Raw genomic sequence first — 21,114 nt, 5'->3', positions numbered from 1 at the left:
AATGCACTAATGAGGGGGCCCAGGGCTCCCAGGGGAGCGAGGGGGGGGGCCCAGGACAGCACAGGGCTGAGCTCGTGCCCCCCCAAACCCCAGCCAAGCCAAGGGGGGGGGTTCAGGGCGGCGGCAATGCCCGTTGGGGCCCACCAGCCCCCCACAGCCACCCCACCCCACCCCACCCCACCCCAGCGCTGGAGGGGGCTCAGGGTGCCGCATCTAAAGCACTTTATTGTGTTGGGGGGCTTCACGCCAGCGGTACCCACCCCACCCCACGATGGAGGCTGCTGGGGGGGGGTCAGGTCAGGACACCCCCCCCCCAGCTCCCCTCGCCCCACGCTGGGCCCCTACTCCTTCTTGTTGCCCCACTTGGCCATCTTGTTGTTGATGGGCATCTTCAAGAAGCGGCTGGACTTCATGTAGGCTGCCACCTTCTCCAGGGCCTGCGGGGGCAAGGGGAGCGTCAGGGACCCCTCCCACCGTGGCACCCCCCACCCCTGGGTGCCCCCCGGGGGCCGGGGTCCCTTCCCAGGGCAGGGAGGGTGATGCCCGGGGCGGCCCTGCTCACCCCAAAGCGGTCCATGAAGTCCTTGAGGTTCTTGAAAGGCTCCAGGCACTTGGGCTCGAAGATGCGGTTCTGCTCCAACACGTCGAACATGAGGAAGTCCACGAAGGTGAGCTGGGGACGGGGACGGGGGGACGGACACACGGTGAGGACCAGGTGGGGACAAACCCCCTCCCCAGTCCCTGCCGCCCCGCTCCGGGGTCCCGGTGGTACCTTCTCCCCCGCAAACCACTTTCTGTCCCCCAAGAAGTTGGAGAAGAGCTTCAGCTTCCCCGGCAGCTGCTCCAGGTAGCCCGGCTTGAGCTTCTCCTGCAGGAGGAAGGGGTGGAAGGTGAGGCTGGGCACCCCCACCCCAGGGGACAGCACCCCACGTAGGGTCCCCGATATTGACGCAACACAAGGCATGGCCAGGGAGGACCCCAGTATGGGCACGGTCACCAAACCCCGCAGCACGGGGACACTCACAAAGTCAGGGTTGTAGCAGACCATCACCAGGCTCATGCGGAAATCCATGATCTGGTTCTCCAGCATGTCCACGCGGAGGATCTCCTCCTCCGTCTCACCGCCTGCGGGACGGGGAGATGCCAGCGCTGGGGGGGCCTCGCAGCCCCAGCCCAACTCTATCCCAAGCCCAAGCCTAACTCTACACCCAAGCCCAACTCCACCCCCAACCCCACCCCAATTCCAACCCCAAGCCCAACTCCAACCCCAACCCAAGCCCAACTCCACCCCCAACCCCACCCCAATTCCAACCCCAAGCCCAACTCCAACCCCAAGCCCAATCCAAGCCCAACTCCAATTCCAACTCCAACCCTACACCCAAGCCCAACTCCAACCCCAACCCAAGGCCAACTCCAACCCCAAACCCACCCCAACTCCAACCCCAAACCCAAGCCCAACTCCAACCCCAACTCCAAGCCCAACCCCAACTCTACACCCAAGCCCAACTCCAACCCCAACCCAAGGCCAACTCCAACCCCAAACCCACCCCAACTCCAACCCCAGACCCAAGCCCAACTCCAACCCCAGACCCACCCCAACTCCAACCCCAAATCCAAGCCCAACTCCAACTCCAACCCCAAACCCACCACAGCTCCAGCCCCAAACCCACCCCAACTCCAACCCCAAACCCACCCAACTCCAGCCCCAAACCCACCCAACTCCAGCCCCAAACCCACCCCAACTCCAGCCCCAAACCCACCCCAACTCCAGCCCCAACCCAAGCCCAACCCCAACTCCAAGCCCAACTCTGTTCCAAGCCCAAGCCCAACTCTACACCCAAGCCCAACTCCAACCCCAAACCCACCCCAGCTCCAGCCCCAAACCCACCCCAGCTCCAGCCCCAAACCCAAGCCCAACTCCAACCCCAAACTCACCCCAACTCCAACCCCAAACTCACCCCAACTCCAACCCCAAACCCATCCAACTCCAGCCCCAAACCCACCCAACTCCAGCCCCAAACCCACCCAACTCCAGCCCCAAACCCACCCCAACTCCAGCCCCAAACCCACCCCAACTCCAGCCCCCAAACCCACCCAACTCCAGCCCCAAACCCACCCCAACTCCAGCCCCAACCCAAGCCCAACCCCAACTCCAAGCCCAACTCTGTTCCAAGCCCAAGCCCAACTCTACACCCAAGCCCAACTCCAACCCCAAACCCACCCCAGCTCCAGCCCCAAACCCACCCCAGCTCCAGCCCCAAACCCAAGCCCAACTCCAACCCCAAACTCACCCCAACTCCAACCCCAAACCCATCCAACTCCAGCCCCAAACCCACCCAACTCCAGCCCCAAACCCACCCCAACTCCAACCCCAAACCCACCCAACTCCAGCCCCAAACCCACCCCAACTCCAGCCCCAAACCCACCCAACTCCAGCTCCAAACCCACCCCAACTCCAGCCCCAACCCAAGCCCAACCCCAACTCCAAGCCCAACTCTGTTCCAAGCCCAAGCCCAACTCTACACCCAAGCCCAACTCCAACCCCAAACCCACCCCAGCTCCAGCCCCAAACCCACCCCAGCTCCAGCCCCAAACCCAAGCCCAACTCCAACCCCCAACCCCAACCCCACCCCAACTCCAACCCCAAACCCAAGCCTAACCCCAACCGTATTCCAAGCCCAACACCAACCCCAAGCCCAACTCTACACCCAAGCCCAGCTCCAACCCCAACCCTGCTCCAAGCCCACCCCACCACTCACACATCTTGTGCTTGCGGGCGATGTAGCGCATGATGGCGTTGCTTTGTGTGAGCTTGGTGGTGCCGTCAATGAAGTAAGGGAGCTGGAAGGGACGTCAAGGCATGGGGCCACCAGGGCACGGGGCCACCAGAGCACCCACCCCATAACCACCCCTCAGCTCGAGACCACCTACGTTGGGGAAGTCCAGCCCCAGCTTCTCCTTCTCGTTGATCCATTGGCTCTTGTCGTAGTCGGGAGCTGGAAGGAGGGAGGTGGGGGGGGTGTTGGGTGATGCCGTGTCCCCCCCTCAAAAGCCAGAGAGTTTGAGGGTGGCACAGGGACCCCCCCGGCCCCCCCTCACCTTCCCCGCAGCTGTAGAGCTTGTCCTCGTAGGGTGTCTCGGTGTACTCCAGCAGCAGGCGGATGGCATGGGCGAGCTGGGGGGGGGACAGGGATCAGTGAGACACACCCCCCCCCCCAAAATTCCCCCCCAACCCTACCAAGGGGAAACTGAGGCACGGAGGGGAGCGAGCCACGCCCCCCCCATACCCCCAGCCCCCCCCCCTACCCGCAGGCACGAGGGTCCCCCCAACCCACCGGGTACCCCCAAAAGCAATAGGGGTGCCCCCAACCCCCCCCCCCAAAGACCAAAGGGACCCCCACAGCCCCCCCGCCACGAGCAGGGGCACCCCCATGCAGAGCGGGAGGGGTAAGGGGGGGGTCAGGCCGCTGCACCCCCCCAGGAGAAGGGCCCCCCCCGGGCGGGGGTGCGGCCCCCCCCAGCCCACTCACGCCGCGGATGTCCCAGTAGCCCAACACCGCCATGGCCGCGCGCGCCGATCGCTGTGCCCCCCCCCACTCCGCGTGACACCCCCACCCCCGGGGGCGGCCCCGCCCCGCCCCGCCCCTTCCCCGGGGGCGGGGCTTAACGCGGGGGGGGTCTTAAAGGGACACGGGGCTCTGTGCAGCTGGAGAAGAGGGGTATCCCCCCCCCATCCTGGGCACGCCCCCCCCCCCCCCCCCGTTTGCATGACGGTGCTCCTTAGCCTGGGGGGTCTGCGACCCCCCCAAGCTCCATGAGGGCCCCCCTTATCCTGGGGGGACATCCCCCCCCAAGCTACAATGGGATCCCCCCCCGTCTTGGGGATGCGGGGTCCCCCCAGTCTGTGTGGGAGCCCTGTTATGCCGGGGGGGGGCACGGGACCCCCCCTTGCAACCCCTCCAAGGTGCATGTGGCCCCCCCTTATCCTGAGGGGCACGGCCCCCCCCTTGGGCCCCACAGCGTGCACAGGAGTCCCTGTTACTCTGGGGGCTCTGCACCCCCCCCCAGGCTGTATGGGGGGGTCCCCTCGCCCGGGGGGGGCACGGTTACCTCCCTTACATCCCCCAGATGTGTGGTGGTCCCCCTTATCCTGGGGGGGACCCCTCAGTCTGCATTGAGGTCCCCCAGTCCTGGGAAGGGCATGGGCCCCCCCCCTTGGCCCCCCCCAGTCTGCATGGGGGGGGGGGCATGAGGCTTCCTTTGCACCCCCCAAGCTGTATGTGGTCCCCCTTTATCTTGGAGGGGGGGCACGAGTTGTCTCTTGCACCCCCTCTGGACTGCATGGGGGTCCCCCTGGCTTTGGGGAGCACAGGTCCCCCAATCTGCGTAGGGACCCCCTTATTCTGGGGGGCATGGGTCACTCTGTGCCCCCCCCAAGCTGCATGGGAGTCCCCCCTTTCAGCCCCCTAAGCTGCTTGGGGGGGGTCTCATTATATGGAGGGGGGGGCATGGGCCCCCCGTTGGACCCCATAGTCTCCATGGGGGTCCCCCTTATCCTTGGGGGGGTCATGGGGGAATGGCTTCCCCCCATTCCAGGGTGCAGGAGGGTCCAATAGCCCCCTCCCCTGTTACCCCCCCCAGGAGTCACCCCCACAAAACGGGGGGTCCCCACAGCCCCCACCCTTCCCAGCACCCCGCGGTCCCACACGATGCACCCCACGTGGCAGCCGGACAAGGGGGCAGCCCCCCAGATTTATTCTGCAGGGGAGGGGGCTGGGGGCGAGATGGGGGGCACGGGGGGGGGGGGACACCCCCGCTCACTCCTTGGTGTTGCACCACTGCGCCGTGCGCCAGAAAATGGGGGTCTTCATGAAGCGCCCCGACTGCATGTAGGCAGAGATCTTCTCCAGCGCCTGCGGGGAGGAGATGGGATGGGGACGGGGACAAGGATGGGGACACCGGGGTGTCAGGGGTGGGGACAGGGACACCGGGGTGTCAGGGACAGGGACATCAGGGTGTCAGGGATGGGGACACCGGGGTGTTAGGGACAGGGACATCGGGGTGTCAGGGATGGGGACACCGGGGTGTTAGGGAGGGAGACAGGGACACCGGGGTGTCAGGAATGGGGACAGAGACAGGGACACTGGGGTGTCAGGGATGGGGACAGGGACACCGGGGTGTCAGGGATGGGGACAGAGACAGGGACACGGGGGTGTCAGGGATGGGGACAGGGACACCGGGGTGTCAGGGATGGGGACAGAGACAGGGACACCGGGGTGTCAGGGATGGGGACAGCGTGGGGTTGGGGGTGGGAATGAGGACACCAGAGTGTTAGGGAGGGGGACAGGGACAGCGGGGTGTCAGGGATGGGGACAGAGACAGGGACACCGGGGTGTCAGGAATGGGGACAGGGACACCGGGGTGTCGGGGATGGGGAAACAGGGGTGTTGGGGATGGGAATAGGGATACCAGAGTGTTAGGGATGGGGACAGGGACACTGGGGTGTCAGGAATGGGGACAGAGACAGGGACACCAGGGCATCAGGGACAGGGACACCTGGGTGTCAGGGATGGGGATGGGGACACAGGGGTGTCAGTGATGTGGACAGGGACACCAGGGTGTCAGGGATGGCGACATGGATACCGGGGTGTTGGGGATGGGGACACCGGGGTGTCAGGGATGGGGAGACCGGGGTGTTAGGGATGGGGACAGGGACATGGGGGTGTCGGGGACAGGGACATCGGGGTATCAGGGATGGGGACACCGGGGTATTGGGGACGAGGACACCGGGTATTCAAGGATGAGTATGGGGACACCAAGGTGTCAGGGATGGGGATGGGGACACCAGGGTGTCGGGGATGGGGACAGGAATACTGGGGCATCAGGGACGGTGCCAAGGACACCAGGGTGTCAGGGATGGGGACAGGGACATGGGGGTGTCAGGGACAGGGTGTCAGGGATGGGAATGGGGACACCAGAGTGTTAGGGATGAGGACAGAGACACCAGGGTATCGGGGATGGGGACAGAGACATTGGGGTGTTGGGGATGGTGATGGAGATAGGGACACCAGGGTGTTAGGGATGAGGATGGGGGCAGCAGGGTGTTGGGGACAGGGATGGGGACACCAGGGTGTCAGGGATGGGGACAGGGACACCAGAGTGCTGGGGACAGGGATGGGGACACTGGCATGTCAGGGATGGGGATGGGGACACCAGGGTGTCCAGGATGGGGACAGGGACACCAGAGTGCTGGGGACAGGGATGGGGACACTGGCACGTCAGGGATGGGGATGGGGACACCAGGGTGTCCAGGATGGGGAGAGGGACACCAGAGTGCTGGGGACAGGGATGGGGACACTGGCATGTCAGGGATGGGGATGGGGACACCAGGGTGTCGGGGACAGGGACAGGGGAACCAAGGTGTCCGGTATGGGGACAGGGATACCGGGGCATGGGGGATGGTGCCAGGGACACCAGGGTGTCGGGGACATGGCCGGTGACACCGGGGTGTCCCCATGTGGCCTCGTTCACCTCGAAGCGCTGCAGGAACCGGCCCAGGTTGCCCTGCAGCTCGGGGCACTCGGGGACGAACATGCGGTGCTGGTCCAGCACGTCGTACGCCACAAAGTCCACGAAAGTGAGCTGTGGGGGGGGGGGAAAGGGGGGTCAGCCCCCACAGGGACCCCCCCCAAACCCCCCAGCACCCCCCAGCACCCCCCACCTACCTTCTCCCCCGCAAACCACGGCCGGGAGCCCAGGAACCGCGACAGCTCCCGCAGCTTCCCCGGCAGCTGCTCCAGGTACGCCGGCTTCAGCTTCTCCTATGGGGGGGGGCAGAGCTGGGGTGGGGGCTGCCCCCCCCCGAGCACCCTCCAGCACCCAGGGCCATCACCCCCCGACTGCAGCCAGGCAAGGGGTGCACCCCAACCCACACCCTGTGCTGGCCGTGGCTTGATTCTCCTTGTCCCCATGTCCCCAGCGGGGTTGGGGACAAGAGTCCCCGGGGTGGGGTTGGGGGGGGGTCCATCCCCCTGCGCCCCCCCCGAGGGGTACTCACGAAGTCGGGGTTGTAGCACAGCCGGGCGAAGCTCATCCGCAAATCCATGATCTGGTTCTCCAACATGTCCACGCGCAGCATCTCCTCCTCTGTCTCACCGCCTGCGGGATGGGGAGATGCCAGTGCCCCCCCCGGGGACCCCCCCCTTGGTGCTGGGGACCCCCCCCCCCATCACTCACCCATGTTGTGCTTGCGGGCGATGTAGCGCAGGATGGCGTTGCTCTGCGTCAGCTTGGTGGGGCCGTCGATGAGATAGGGCAGCTGGGGGGGGATATGGGGGGGGGTCAGCCCCAGTGCCCCCCCCAGACCCCCCCCCATTCCCCATCCATCACCTACATTGGGGAAGTCGAGGCCCAGTTTCTCTTTCTCACTGGTCCAGTCGCTCGGGTCGAAGTCAGGGGCTGGGGGGGGGGGGGGGGGGTAGAGAGATGGGGGGGTGCTCCCCCAGACCCCTCATCCCCACTCATTGCACCCACAGCACATTCATGGGGGGGTGCGCACAGGGGGGGGGTCCCTACTCTGCTCCAGGAGCAGCCATGCGTCCCCCCTCACCCCGGGCACCCTCCCTGGGGAGATGGAGGAGGACATTGAGTGGGTGCTGAGGTCTGGGGAGGGGGGGGCAAGGTCCAGGGGGGGGGTGGGGGGGGCAGAGGTGCCCCCCCAGACGTGGCAGGAGGAGGATGGGGGGGGGTAAGAGGACAGGCTGCGCTTTCGCCCTGCGAAACGGGGAGTTTCTGCTCCTTCGGCTGCTTTCTGACGCAGCACAGAGCGAGGGGGCGAAGGTCTCCGGGGGGGGGGGACATACACATGCACACGGTTGGGGGGGGACACCCCACTTGCCCCCCTCACCTGGGCCGGGGCGGTACTGCCTCTCCTGGTAGGGGGTCTCCGTGTACTCCAGCAGCAGTCGGATGGCGTGGGCCAACTGCGGGGACACAGCACCCACCTTTCGGCACCCCCCAACACCCCCCCTGCGCTCCCCACCCACCCAGGACCCCCTCACCATAGGACACCCCCCCCGCCCCACTCCTACCCCCCTCAGCGAGGCATTGCCACCCCACTCACCCCACGGATGTCCCAGTACCCCAACGTCACCACCATGGTGGCACCCAGCTCCGGCTCTGCGGGGACACAGACAGGGACCGAGGGGCTGAGCCCCCCCCCAGCACCCTCCCCTTTCTCCTCCCCGCTCCCGTGACCGGGCGCAGGCAGGGTGCCAGGGCGTCCCGCCAGCTGTGGGGCCAGCGCTGGGGCTGCCACCCGCCGCTCAGGATCCGGCCCCCGGCACCCCCATCCCTTTGGGGACCCCCCATCCCCAAAGCCAAGCCATGGGGGGGGGACACGACACCCCCCTATGCCACAGCAGCAATCTGTGGGGACACCCACCGCTCAGGATCTGGCCCCTGGCACCCCCATCCCTTTGGGGACCCCCCCATCCCCAAAGCCAAGCCATGGGGGGGGACATGACACCCCCCTATGCCACAGCAGCGATCTGTGGGGCCACCCACCGTTCAGGATCTGGCCCCCAGCACCCCCATCCCTTTGGGGACCCCCCCATCCCCAAAGCCAAGCCATGGGGGGGGGACATGACACCCCGCTATGCCACAGCAGCGATCTGTGGGGCCACCCACCGTTCAGGATCTGGCCCCCAGCACCCCCATCCCTTTGGGGACCCCCCCATCCCCAAAGCCAAGCCATGGGGGGGGGACATGACACCACCCTATGCCACAGCAGCGATCTGTGGGGCCACCCGCCGCTCAGGATCTGGCCCCCAGCACCCCCATCCCTTTGGGGACCCCCCCATCCCCAAAGCCAAGCCATGGGGGGAAACCCCCCTATGGCAGCACTCATTGGGACCACCCTCTTGCTGCCTCAGTTTCCCTCTGGGGCCGCGATACCTGCCCCCCACCACACTTAAATTTAGTTATTTTACTTAAATACTTTATTTTTCATGCTTGGTTGGGTTTTTTTAACTTTTTTTTTTTTTTTTGTAGTCGCCATCATGTTTTCCCGGGAGCGTCGGCCACTGGCTCCGGACCGCAGGGGGAGGCAGGACCGGGATGGGGGGGACGCGGGGACGGGGTAATGCCCCACCAGGAAGGGAGAAGCCTCATCTGGCCCGACCCGGGCCACAAACAGCTCCTGGGAGCGTGGGGGACGGGGACAGGCGTCACCCTGGTCCCTTTGCCTTCCTCCCTGCGATGACGAAGAGGATGGAGCATCCTCCACCCGGCACCATCCCCTCCAGCCAGCGCCCCACGTCCCCACCGACACGACATCCCCGTGGGAGGGTGCAAGAGGAGCGCCGAGAGCGGGGGTTTGGGTCCCTGGGGTGCTGCGTGGCTTGTCCCCACGTCCCCGCGGGGCGAGAAAGCGGACGGAGAGAGGGGCAGGCAATTAAACCACATCAGGACCCGGGCCCTGCTGCTGGGCCACGTCCCCCCACAAGGTCCCCAAGCCAACGTCCCCCAACCTGTCACCGCGTCGCGAGCCTGGGAGGTGAAGCCAGGACCCCCCCGGCGGTGCCCGCACCCACGTCACCTCCTGTAGCCTCGTCCCCGTGCCACCAAGCCCAGAAGGGACCAACCCAGCTGGGGGGTACACCAGTTTAAAAAAAAAAAAAAAAACAGCACAACAAAAAAAAGACCAAAAAACCCCAAGAAACGGAGAGAACCCAGCAAACCCTGACCCCCGACGGTGGCACTGGCGGGGCGCTGGGGACAGCAGCGGGGAGCGTCCCCATCCCAGGGCGGGAGGTAGCAGGAGGGGGACGGCGGCGAAGCCCTGGAGGGATGCGGGGTGGTAACAGCGAAGTCCCGGTGGGAGCCGGGGAGAAGAGACCGGGGTGGGGGGGAGTCAGTGGGTGCCCAGGGTGGAGGTGATGGTGAGAGCATCCTCCTCCTGGATGGTCTCCAGCTCCTCGGTCTGCACCGCCTGCGTGATGAGGGTCAGCTCCTGGCACAGCGTCTCGAAGCGGTAGCTCACGCGGATGTCGGGGACGTTGGTGCGACGGATGTCGTTGCCCTCCGGACCCTCCTTCAGGTAGTGGGGACCCAGCCAGTAGCTCTTCACCTGGGGAGAAGAGCAAGGAGAAGCTCCTGCAGCTGCCTTGCACCCTTGGGTGCTGCCGGTGGGTGCTCGGGGGGTCCCGGTGGGACCGGAGCCGCGTTACCTTGTGGGAGAAGCCGCTCATCAGGACGCTGTTGCGGGCCAGCTCGCACATGTCGCAGGAGCTGAGCTTCCAGACCTGGGTGGCGATGCTGTACTCCTCCATCAGCGGCTCCTGGGCGGGGGGACACAGCCTCAGCACCCACCCATGGGCCACCCCCCCGGAGAGGATGGGTGTCTCCAGCTTCTCCCACCCTCTCCGGACCACCAGCATCCTCCGGAGCCTGTTGGCATCACCGTGCTCCTGGCCACCACCGACCCCGTCCCATCACCGTGGCTTGGCTGGTGGCCACCCCGTAGCCGGTTTTGGGGGGTCAGTGGCCCGTGACCCCCCCACACAACGACTCACCTTGGTGAAGTGGAACTGGAGGGGGTCGTCGGTGGAGAGGGAGACCATGAGCCCCCGCGAGAGGTACTCGGGCAGGGGGTTGCGGTGGTAGCTGAGGAAGAGGCTGTTGTTGCTCAGCGGGGACATGGCGATGCCGATCTGCGCCAGGTAGTAGAGGTACTGCAGGACGGGGGCCTGGGGGGGGGGGGGCACAGTGGGGTGAGGGGGGGTCCCAGCCACACACCCGGCCCCCGGGGCACCCCCATCCCCGCTCACCTTGCGGAGCAGCAAACCATGGGAGATGTTCTCCGACACCATGAAGCCCGAGACGAGGTGATGGATGGGGCCGGCCTCGCCGCAGTGCGGGCGCAGGACGAAGGTGTGGAAGCCTCGCTTCCTGCAACGTGGGGCCAACCATCATCATCGGACCCCCTCGAGACACCCCCCACCGAGGACGGGCGGAGGTGCCGGGGACCCCGAGGTGTCCTTACCGTCGGAGGTGGTTGAGCACCGTCATGTTGGCGTACATGTAGTACAGGTAGTAGGAGTAGGGTGGGTTGTCCTCCTCCACCCAGTTGCCCGGCAAGGGGCTGTCCAGGTTGAAGATGTGATGCTCGGGTTTGGATTCATCATCCACGCTGTCGAAGCCGTCCACCTGCAGGAGAGACAACCCCGGGGTGGGATGGTCACCCCTCCAGCAGATCTGCCCCAGCCCTCAAGCTGGGTCCAGGCTGGGGGCTGCGGGTGTCACCGGTGTCCCCCGTCCCACCCCCCGGGAGCAGGACGTGGTGCTCACGTGCTCCAGGAAGAGATGCAGCTCCGGGTGTTGGGCAGGGTGGACGGTGGCCTCGTAGAGGGGCAGGAAGATGTTCTCCAGCATCTCCTGGAAGTTGGCCAACTGCTTCTTCGTCCGGTAGACATCGCTGCAGGGGGACGGACCCCGCTCAGAGCCAGCTGTCCCATCCCACCCCACCCCAGCCATCAGTGGGGTGTCCTTGGTCTCCCCACCCAGGCCATGACCCCGGTTGAGGGTATGTGCCCCCCCATTACTCACAAGAGCCGGGGCACCTGCACGAGCCAGCGGACGTTGTTGGAGTGGACGCGGTGGTTGACGGCCCAGCGGGCCAGCTTGTCCCACTCGTCCCGGGAACGGCCGTAGATGGAGAGCCGCAGCTCGGCGTTTTGGTACTTGCTCTCCTCCAGGTCGGACATCACCTCCTGCCGGGGAGGGGCAAGTGTCACCCCCTCAGCCACCGGGAAGGGGGACGTGGGTGGCATTGCCACCGTGGGAGTCGGAGGGAGGGAGATGTGGAGGGTCACCCATCAGGGCCGCTCACCTTGATGATGTGGGCAAAGTACTTCCCCGAGACGCGGTTGTCCGTCTTGATGAAGATCTCCCGCAGGATGGACTCGCCGATGGGGTTGTACTTGGCGTTGAACTTGTCGAAGCGGTGGAAGGTGTTGCGGTCCTGGCAGGGGGACGCGGACGTGAGCCGAGACCCCTCGTCACCCCAGAGCCACCACAACATCCCTATCCAGAGCCCCGGGCATCCCCCACCCCACGCTGGGACAACCCCTGGAGAAGACCTCTGACCCCGGCCAGAGCCGTGCTGGGGACCCCGCTCATCTCCAGGATTTGGGGGCATCCCCCGTACCGCATGGACATCCAGCGTGTCCACGCTCAGGTCGTAGGCGGTGAGGTTCATCGTCTCGAAGACCTCCTTGAGCGTCTGCTCCTTGCCCTTCTCCACGTGGACGATCTCATCCAGGTGCTTCTTCATGGCCCGCTTGATGAAGCGCAGGAGATGCTTCTGGTTCATGCAGGACGAGGCGTGGATGTGGGTGTCCACCTGCACGGCCGGAGGTGATGCTCAGCCCTGAGAGCCTCTAAGTGCTCCCCGGTCGAGCCAGGACCCCCCCACCACCACGAGCCGGCGGGTACCTTGCGGATGTTGTAGAAGTCGCGGTGGGGAACCTTCTTCTGGGCCGCCAGCTCCTTCATCTCGTTGAGCAGTACGTGCATCTGGAACTTGGAGCTCAGGTACTGCAGCCGGCGGTAGCAGAAGGATTTGCTGCCCGGGGCGGGGAGGGGGCGTCAGTTTTGGGGGAGAGGAGGGAGAACCTCCAGCCCCGAAAGGTTGGTGCCCACCAGGATGAGCGGACGCGGCTTTGGACTCTTAGACCCCCCCTCCCCGTGCACGGGGACTGTGAGCAAGGACAGACGCACGGACATGGGAGCTGCACCAGTACCACGCGTCACAGCCACCAGCACATCCTCTGGTCCTGTTCCAAAGGTTCCGTCCCCCGCAAGACACCCCCCCAAGACCTCCGCCCTGAGACACCCCCGTGGTGGGACCCTTCTCCTCACATGGGGCCGTTGATGATCAAAGCCATGAGGAAATTCATGTCGGCGATGAACTCCTGCAGGTCGGGGTAGGGCAGGTCCAGCTCCGTGCTCCTGGGGACGGGACAGAGGTGGGTCACATGCAGGGACAGGGTCCAGCGGACTCCCCTTGTCCCCCACGCCACCCACCGCAGCCCCCCGGCAAACTCATCACACCAGTGAGCGACTACCCTGCGACTCACTTGTCGGTCAGGTCCTGCTTGGTGTAGACGTGCACCACGCCGTCCACCATCTTCAGCCCGAAGCCCAGATCAGCCGGCATGGTCTGGGGGTCCCACATCTCGTAGGGGTGCTGCTCCGCGAACGGGGGGTGCACGGGGGCATCTGCGGCCGGGAGACGCCCGACGAGAACGTGCGTCATGGGACGGCTCCCCCAAAACCCCTCCAGCACCCCATCCCGGCGTGAGGATCCCACCGCCCCGCGCTCACCGGCGGCCACGGGGGTCTCGGGCACCTCCTCGTAGCCGCGGGTCTCCAGGGGTTTCTCGGAGAGCTCCTGCAGGTACCGGGCGGTGGTTTTGCAGAAGCTCTGCAGCGACAGCCCCATGTACTTCTCCCGTAGGAACAACGCCTTCACCACACTCTTGGCCGCATCCAGAAGGTCCGTGAAGGGCACCTGGGGAAGGGGACACCAAAATAAACCAACGCCAAGGTGGGGGTTAGCACCCTGAAGACCCTCGCCCGGCCGCGGTGGGTGGGTGGGTGGGATGGGGGGGGCTCACCCCACACTTCTCTTCCCCGGAGATGGTGACCCGCTGGAATTCCCGCTCCAGCAGCGCCTCCCGCTCCTTGGGGACGTGGTCCACCAGGTCCTCGCTCTGCTCCTTGAAGAGCCTGTGGGTGCAGACGGTGGCGGGTGACAGGGTCTGTCCCCATCCCTGTGTCCCCATGTCCGCCCCCCCCACCCCGGAGAGCAGCACCAGCACCCGCCCCGAGGACTGCATCCAGCTCCGGGGGTGGCAGGAGGGGGACGTTGTCCCCAGGGATGTCACCACCAGGTTCGGGCAGCTGGGTGCCACCGATGTCCCCTTTGGCGGTGGCATCACCCCCCCCCAAGACACATCCCCCAGCCCCACACGAGCATAACGAAAAGTGGGGGGGGGGAGGACAGAGAACGAAATAACTCGTGACAGAGACAACTCCCAAGCGGAGACAGGAGGGAGGAGGACACGCAGCATCGGACCCCCCTGTCCGGGGGGGGTGACAGGGCCAGGATGGGACCCTGTGCCACCAGCAGGGCTGGGACCCCCCCCCAACTCACCCCAAACCCCCCACCCCTAACCCCCCCCTCCCCGGGTGCGTTAACCCCTTCAGTGCCAGCGAGAGCGGCCAGGCTGGGACCTTTCGGCTCTGTGTTTGGGGGAGCGGTGGGGGGGAGGCCAGGTCAGAGTGGGGCCGGGGGGGTCCCCGATACCGCCCCCCCCCGTGTCCCCGGCTGGTGGCACCGAGCCGGACACTCACTGTAAGTCCGCGGCACTGTCAATTTTCAAGAAGTCCTGTTTGGCTCTGAGCAAAATGTCGGGCTCGAGTCTGGGGACAAGCAGGCAGCGGCGGGGGCCGGGGTGGGGGGGGGGACAGCCGGGACGAGGCCGGGGGGGGGAGAGAGGGGCCGGGGAGAGAAAACACCCCGTTAATGCCGAAAACAACAAAAACCAGACAGAAACCAGAAAAAAATAAATTAAAAAGGGGACACCAAGCGCAACACCCACGGGAGAGAGGACACAGAGCTGGCACAGAGGACCGACAGCCCCCCCGGGGGGGGCACCCGGGGTGGGGGGGGGGGTGGCCCGTCCCCATGCGGGGACCCATCCCGTGGTGGGGGGGACACACGACGGCCCCCAGCTTACTTGACGTCCTGGCTGATCTGGCGTTCGAGGCGCTGCCGCCGCTCCTCCAGCTGCTCGATGGGGCTCTCCTCCGGGAACTCGTAGGGCGCCGTCCGCATCTCGCTCTCGGCCAGCGAGCGGCAGAACAGCTCCTGCCCGGATCATCCCTGTCATGAGCTGTGCCCGGTCTCAGCCCGCGGGGTTGGGAGGGGAACGGCTGCGGGTGTCCCCTCCCTAACTGAGCTGGAAAGGTGTGGGGAGGGGGGGAGGAGGGTTTGGGGTGGTGGGTGGGAGAGGATGGGGAGGGGAAGGATGGAGGCAAGACCCCACCCCACCCCTGAGACCTGGCGAACTCGGCGCACGGGACCCACCTCCGCAATCTCCTTGTATTTGCCATCCATGGAGGTGCGCAGGTCGACGGGGAAATGCTTCAGGCAATGGGGGGTCCCGGGCAGGGAACGCGCCGACTGCAGGGGCCGGGACCCCGGCCCACCCCGCAACTCTGCAGACGCCGGTACAGCGTGAGCTGGGGGGGCCCGGACCCCCCTCCCGGGTGGGGGGGGGTTAATCAGCCCCTCCACAGCCCCCCACCCCACAGAACTGGGATCCTGGTCCCCGCAGTGGCGATGGGGAAACTGAGGCAGCTCAAGGGCAGGAGGGAGCCCCCCCTCTGCCCCCCCCTCCCCGGTGCACTGCGGGGGGCTGCTGGCCCCATCGGGGGGGGGCAATGAGCCAGCAGCGTTAGTGAACGAGGGGCTCAGGGATGGGGGCAGGACCCCCCCCGGCATGGGGGGGGCAGGACGCTGGGGTCCCCCCATCACACCCCCCCCCCCACTTCTCGCAGCCGGGCTGCTCCATCCACCCCCCCAACACCAGCACTGCCCCCCCCATCCTCCTACCCCCCCCTTGCTCCCCCCAAATCCAGCGTGAAAAGGGGGGGGCACCCCCAAACTGGGAGGGGGGAGGCAATGGCCCTCCCCAGCAAACGCACCCCATCGCCCCCACACCCCACTAGCCCCCCCCCGAGCATCCCTGGCCCCCACCTGCGCTGTGGGGCCGGGGGGGCAGCCCGGGCCCCCCCCAAGCTACAGGGAGGCTGCGCCGGCAGCGCGGAGGGGTAGAGCCTGGCCTGGCCCCCCCCGGCATCAGGGGACCCCCCCGGGTGTCAGCACCCTCCTCTGCATCCCCCCCACCGCCAAACCCCACCATGGACCTGGCTGGGGGGGGGGGTGGCACTAGAAATGAGGCCCCACTGGTTAAACTGGGGCCACCAGTAAGAGCCCCTCGCCCACCCAGGATAGCCTGGGGGGTGAACCCAGGCGTCCTGCCCCCCCCCCCACGACCCCCCCCCCCCATTTTCTCCCATAGCGCATCCTCCCCGCATCACCCGAAGTGGATGGGGGTGGCTGGGGAGCAGCCCCCCACCCTGCTCGGGGTGGGGAAACTGAGGCACGACCCCCCCGGCAGCGTTTCAGCCGGAGCCACCCCCTCCCCTGCCTCAGTTTCCCCACCACGGCGGTATCTGTGGGTGCCCACCCTCACCGGGCAGTGCGGGGTGACCGTGTCACCCAGGGCAGGGACAGCACCGGTGTCACCCGGGATGTGCCCAGCTGTGCGTCACCCAGGGCACGGCTGATGCTGGGTGACACCCCGGCTGTCCTGGGCCACCCACGGCTGACAGCACCCCGAGCCCCCCACCCCAAAGAGTGGTGCCAGCTGGGTGCCATCCGCAAAGGTGCCACCCTGTGCCACTGTCACCCCCCAGCCACTGTCACCCCGTGCCACTGTCACCCCCAGCCACTGTCACCCCGCGCCACTGTCACCCCGTGCCACCGTCACCCCCTGCCACCGTCACCCCCACCCACGGTGCCGGCCGAGACCACCCAGGGGGTGACACATGAAGCCGCCCCCCCCAGCACCCCGACCCCCCCGCGGGGTCCCCCCCCCCCTCGCACCCCCCCAGCCCCAGCGCTCCCCCCTCCCCCCGCACACACCGCCCGCTGCGCCACAGCTCCGCCGCAGAGCCCCCCCCCCCCCCCCCGGGGTTATTGGGGGGGGGGACACCCCAACACCACCAACCCCCCCTCAGCCCCCGGCGGTGGCAGCAGCCCAGACGCCACGGTGATGGCCGCGCCCCCCCAAAGCACCCCCTAACCAGCACCCCAACACCCCCCCCCCCCAAAATAGACAGCGCCCCCCCCCCGTAGCACCCACCCCAACACCCCCCCCCCAACATCACCCCCCCCCGGGGCTTGGCACGACCTGGAGCACCCCGTGGGTGCTGCTGGCACCCTACGGGGTGGGGTCGAGACGGGGTGGGGGGGGGCTCAGCCCCACACATGGCGGTGCGGGGGGGCTCACCTGCGGGGCTGGGGGCCTGCAGGCTGCCCCGCTTCTTGAAGGGACACTTGGTGGCCGGGTCGGCCGAGGACATGGCGACTCCCGGGGTGGCACTGGCGCGGGGGGGGGGGGAGCCCCCGGGGTGGGGGGCAGTGGTTGGGGGGGGGGGGGGGACGGGACTCTTACGGCAGCGGCGCGGCGCGGCCGAGCGATGGCCGCCGCCTCCTCCCCGGGTTGATGATTGATGCAGGAAACCGGGGCTGGACCAAAGTCCCCGGCGGAAGCCGGGCCGAGGAAGAGGATGGGCGGGAGGAGGAGGAGGAGGAGGAGGAGGAGGAGGAGGAAGGCTGTCGGAGCAACCCGCCCCGCCGCGGCGCTAGGGGGTGGCCCCGAGGTGGGTGCTGGGCGCCCCGGGGATGCGGTGCTGAGCCCGCCCACCCCCAGGGAGGCATCGTGCCCCCCCCCCCAAGAGGGGGTGGCGTCCCCCCGAGAGATGCTATTGGGCACCCACCACCCCCCCAGAAAAATGGCAGCGGCACCGCCAACAGCAGGGTGGCACCCCCCCACCCCGAGAGGGGCGTTGTGCCCCCCCAAGACATGTATTGCCCCCAAAACAGGGTGCCACCCCCCACCCCGAGAGGGGCATTGTGCCCCCCCAAGACATGTATTGCTCCCCAAAAACACGGTGCCACCCCCCCACCCCGAGATGGGCATTGTGCCCCCCCAAGACATGCAGTGCCCCCCAAAACAGGATGCCACCCCCATCCCGAGATGGGCATTGTGCCCCCCCCAAGACATGCATTGCCCCCCAAAACAGGGTGCCACCCCCCCCGGATGGGTATTGTGCCCCCCCAAGACATGCAGTGACCCCCGAAACAGGGTGCCACCCCCCCACCCTGAGATGGGCATTGTGCCCCCCCCAAGACATGCAGTGCCCCCCAAAACAGGGTGCCACCCCCCCCGGATGGGTATTGTGCCCCCCCAAGACATGCAGTGACCCCCGAAACAGGGTGCCACCCCCCCACCCTGAGATGGGCATTGTGCCCCCCCCAAGACATGTATTGCCCCCCAAAACGGGGTGCCACCCCCCCACCCCGAGATGTGCCCCCCCAAGACATGCAGTGCCCCCCAAAACAGGGTGCCACCCCCCCACCCCGAGAGGGGCATTGTGCCCCCCCCAAGACATGTATTGCCCCCAAAAACACGGTGCCACCCCGAGATGGGCATTGTGCCCCCCCCACGACATGCATTGCCCCCCAAAACAGAGTGCCACCCCGACATGGGCATTGTGCCCCCCCAAGACATGCATTGCCCCCCAAAACAGGGTGCCACCCCCCCACCCCAAGAGGGGCATTGTGCCCCCCCCAACACATGCATTGCCCCCCAAAACAGGGTGCCACCCCCCACCCCGAGATGGGTATTGTGCCCCCCCCACGACATGTAGTGCCCCCCAAAACACGGTGCCACCCCCCCACCCCGAGATGGGCATTGTGCCCCCCCAAGACATGTATTGCTCCCCAAAACAGGGTGCCACCCCCCACCCCGAGATGGGCATTGTGCCCCCCCCAAGACATGTATTGCTCCCCAAAACAGGGTGCCACCCCCCACCCCGAGATGGGCATTGTGCCCCCCCAACACATGCATTGCCCCCCAAAACAGGGTGCCACCCCCCCACCCCGAGAGGGGCATTGTGCCCCCCCAAGACATGCAGTGCCCCCCAAAACAGGGTGCCACCCCCCCCGAGATGGGTATTGTGCCCCCCCCAAGACATGCAGTGCCCTCCAAAACAGAGTGCCACCCCGAGATGGGCATTGTGCCCCCCCACGACATGCAGTGCCCCCCAAAACAGGGTGCCACCCCCCGGTGCCGGCTGGGCACTGCACCCCCCGACAGGCATCCTCGCCCCCAGGAAGGGCGTCCCCCTCCCCAGGGTGGGTGCTACGCCCCCCGACATGGACAGTCACCCCCCCGTTAGACATTGTACCCCCCCCAAAAGACCGAGTACCCCCCAAAATGGAGCATCGCCTCCTCCAAGATGAGCACCCCCCCCTCAGATGGGGTACCGCACCCCAAAAGAGGGGACTTACACTCCGTCACACACACCCCCACCCCCCCCAGACCCTGCAAGGGGGGGGCCGGGTGCCCTCAGCACCCACAGGGGATGTCCCCATGGGGCAGCAGCACAGGGCCTGACCCCCCCAAACCCCCCCAGACCCCCCCAGCCAAACTGGGGGCACCATCACACAGGGGTACCCCCCCCCCAGACGCAGTGGGGGTGCTGGGGGGGTGTCACATCCTTATACATGTGTGTGTGTCCCCCCCGGATCCCCGCGTGTCCCTACCTGCGCTGGCGGCTCCCGGTGCCACGGCCTCGAGTGGCGGTGACGGGTTTGGGTGGGTGCTGGGGAGGCGTTTGGGTGGGTGCCGGGCTGTGTCCCCCCCGAGCGCCCGCCCGAGTCCCCTAATCCGGCACTGGAGCCGGGGGGTATTTTTAGCCGCCACCGGAGCGGAGGGAATGCCACCCGCCTGGGCCTGTCCCCCCCCTGCGTGTCCCCCACCCCATCCCGCTGTCCCGCAGAGAGGGACAGGGGACAGCGAGGTGACACCACCCATCAGGGCCACCTCTGTGCCAGGCTGGGGGGGGACACACAACAGCCATTGGGGAGGGGGGCACAGAGGGGACCCCCAGTCTGAGCTCTGGGCTATGGGGGAAAGCCGTGTCCCCTCCCCAGCACCGTCCGGACCCCCGTGACACCGGGGGTGGTATTTTAATTGGACCCCCTTCATTAGCGCCAAGTTCATTAGAGGCTCAGAAGGGGCTTTGTGTCCGCGGGGACAGCGGGGACAGACTGTCCCCATGCCACCAAGGCTGGCAGGGATGGCGGGGGGGAGCTTGGGGGGGGACACACTCGCCAGGTGGGATATGGGGACACCAGTAAGGGGACATGAAGACCCCAGTGCCCCTGTGGGGTACGGGGATCTAGGGGACCTTAAACCCAAATGCCAGGGACTCGCAGCACCTTTGGGGGGGGTCCGACACCCCAACCCCGCGCTGCCGGCGGGTCCCCGCCACGGTGCCACCCCTGCACCCAAAATCAGCCCCGGCAGGACAGGGTGGCGGCACCCACCTGCCCCCCGGGGTGTGGGGGGACCCTGTGGTCCCGCTGGCCTGGGGGACGGGTGCTGGGCTGGGGAGGGGGGTGCTGAGCCCGGGGGGAGGAGGAGGAGGAGGAAGGCTGAGCCCACGATCCCATTAAAGAGCTTAGGCAGGAGGGCGAGGGGCGGCACGCAGCAGGGCAGGATTAGGGGGGCTCGTTACCCACCCGGGGTGATTAGCTCCCTTTCCCCCCAGGAGGAATCCCCCAGCGCCCCCGCAGCACCCGGGGACCCCGAGGCTCCCGGGATGGTGCAGGGGGGGGACACCAGGACACGAGCAGGGGGCTGACCCCATCCCCAATGCCATCCCAGCACGTGGGGGGACACAGCCCACGGACACGAGGGGAGCCCCAAACCCACACCCCCTCCCCGAGCCATCCCGGGGGACACAGGGTGTCCCCGTCCCCCACGTGCAGGGGGGGCACGCTGCCTGCCCCCTTACGTAAAGCCCCCTGCCCACCTCCCCGAGATGCTCCGTCTTTTTTTTTTTTCCCCTGAGCCCTAATCTTTGCCATCTTGGGCTAATTGGATTTCCTGGGTCACATGGCGAGATAAAAAGTCCCCAAATCCCACGGACCAAAAAAATCAGGTTATCCATGGGGAATTAAGGGAGAGAGCGGGGGGCAGCCGGCCCGCGAGGACCCACCGAGCTCTGCCTGCCGTGGGGCACCCCGACATCGGGGCGGCGGGTACCCGACTCAGCCTTTCAGGGCTCCTCTTTCTCCCCCCATCGCCCACCGCCCGCCCCCGGGGTGCGCGCGCCGCTCCCCACGGAGAGCTGGAAGAACCCGGGGACCTAGAGGAGCTCGAGGAGTTCGAGGAGGAAGACGAGGCC

At 67.1% G+C, this 21,114-nt stretch overlaps 3 protein-coding genes across 4 annotated transcripts; all 3 read right to left on the bottom strand.

Annotated features, from left to right (window-relative positions):
* Positions 1 to 214: 214 nt before the first annotated feature.
* LOC132319685 (glutathione S-transferase Mu 1-like) lies at positions 215 to 3,578 on the bottom strand. The gene is made up of 7 exons (XM_059830990.1): positions 3,531 to 3,578; positions 3,100 to 3,175; positions 2,932 to 2,996; positions 2,760 to 2,841; positions 1,025 to 1,125; positions 773 to 868; positions 215 to 437 (listed from the first exon to the last, which is right to left on the bottom strand). The coding sequence occupies exons 1-7, from the start codon at positions 3,561 to 3,563 to the stop codon at positions 342 to 344; spliced, it is 549 nt and encodes a 182-aa protein (XP_059686973.1). The 5' UTR covers positions 3,564 to 3,578; the 3' UTR covers positions 215 to 341.
* A 1,207-nt stretch (positions 3,579 to 4,785) lies between these two features.
* GSTM4 (glutathione S-transferase mu 4) lies at positions 4,786 to 8,206 on the bottom strand. 2 transcript variants are annotated; one of them, XM_059830989.1, is made up of 8 exons: positions 8,123 to 8,206; positions 7,907 to 7,982; positions 7,394 to 7,458; positions 7,237 to 7,318; positions 7,058 to 7,158; positions 6,726 to 6,821; positions 6,532 to 6,642; positions 4,786 to 4,913 (listed from the first exon to the last, which is right to left on the bottom strand). In XM_059830989.1, the coding sequence occupies exons 1-8, from the start codon at positions 8,156 to 8,158 to the stop codon at positions 4,818 to 4,820; spliced, it is 663 nt and encodes a 220-aa protein (XP_059686972.1). In that variant the 5' UTR covers positions 8,159 to 8,206; the 3' UTR covers positions 4,786 to 4,817. The 2 variants fall into 2 exon arrangements, with proteins under 2 accessions (XP_059686972.1, XP_059686971.1); XM_059830988.1 differs by lacking the exon at positions 4,786 to 4,913 and adding an exon at positions 5,093 to 6,163 and having other exon boundaries at positions 6,525 to 6,642.
* A 1,481-nt stretch (positions 8,207 to 9,687) lies between these two features.
* AMPD2 (adenosine monophosphate deaminase 2) lies at positions 9,688 to 15,211 on the bottom strand. The gene is made up of 17 exons (XM_059831068.1): positions 15,155 to 15,211; positions 14,805 to 14,935; positions 14,419 to 14,487; positions 13,680 to 13,791; positions 13,387 to 13,573; positions 13,140 to 13,281; positions 12,922 to 13,011; positions 12,496 to 12,625; positions 12,209 to 12,403; positions 11,891 to 12,022; positions 11,608 to 11,771; positions 11,350 to 11,476; positions 11,045 to 11,208; positions 10,830 to 10,950; positions 10,575 to 10,748; positions 10,230 to 10,340; positions 9,688 to 10,129 (listed from the first exon to the last, which is right to left on the bottom strand). Exons 1-17 carry the CDS (start codon positions 15,182 to 15,184, stop codon positions 9,914 to 9,916), a joined length of 2,295 nt encoding a protein of 764 aa, XP_059687051.1. The 5' UTR covers positions 15,185 to 15,211; the 3' UTR covers positions 9,688 to 9,913.
* Between the last annotated feature and the right edge of the window lie 5,903 nt (positions 15,212 to 21,114).

Source organism: Gavia stellata, chromosome 30 (genome assembly GCF_030936135.1).
Source record: "Gavia stellata isolate bGavSte3 chromosome 30, bGavSte3.hap2, whole genome shotgun sequence".
In the NCBI taxonomy this organism is placed as follows: Eukaryota; Metazoa; Chordata; class Aves; order Gaviiformes; family Gaviidae; genus Gavia; species Gavia stellata.
The sequence above is the reverse complement of the archived record's forward strand: the minus strand, read 5'-3'. Positions and strand labels throughout refer to the sequence as shown.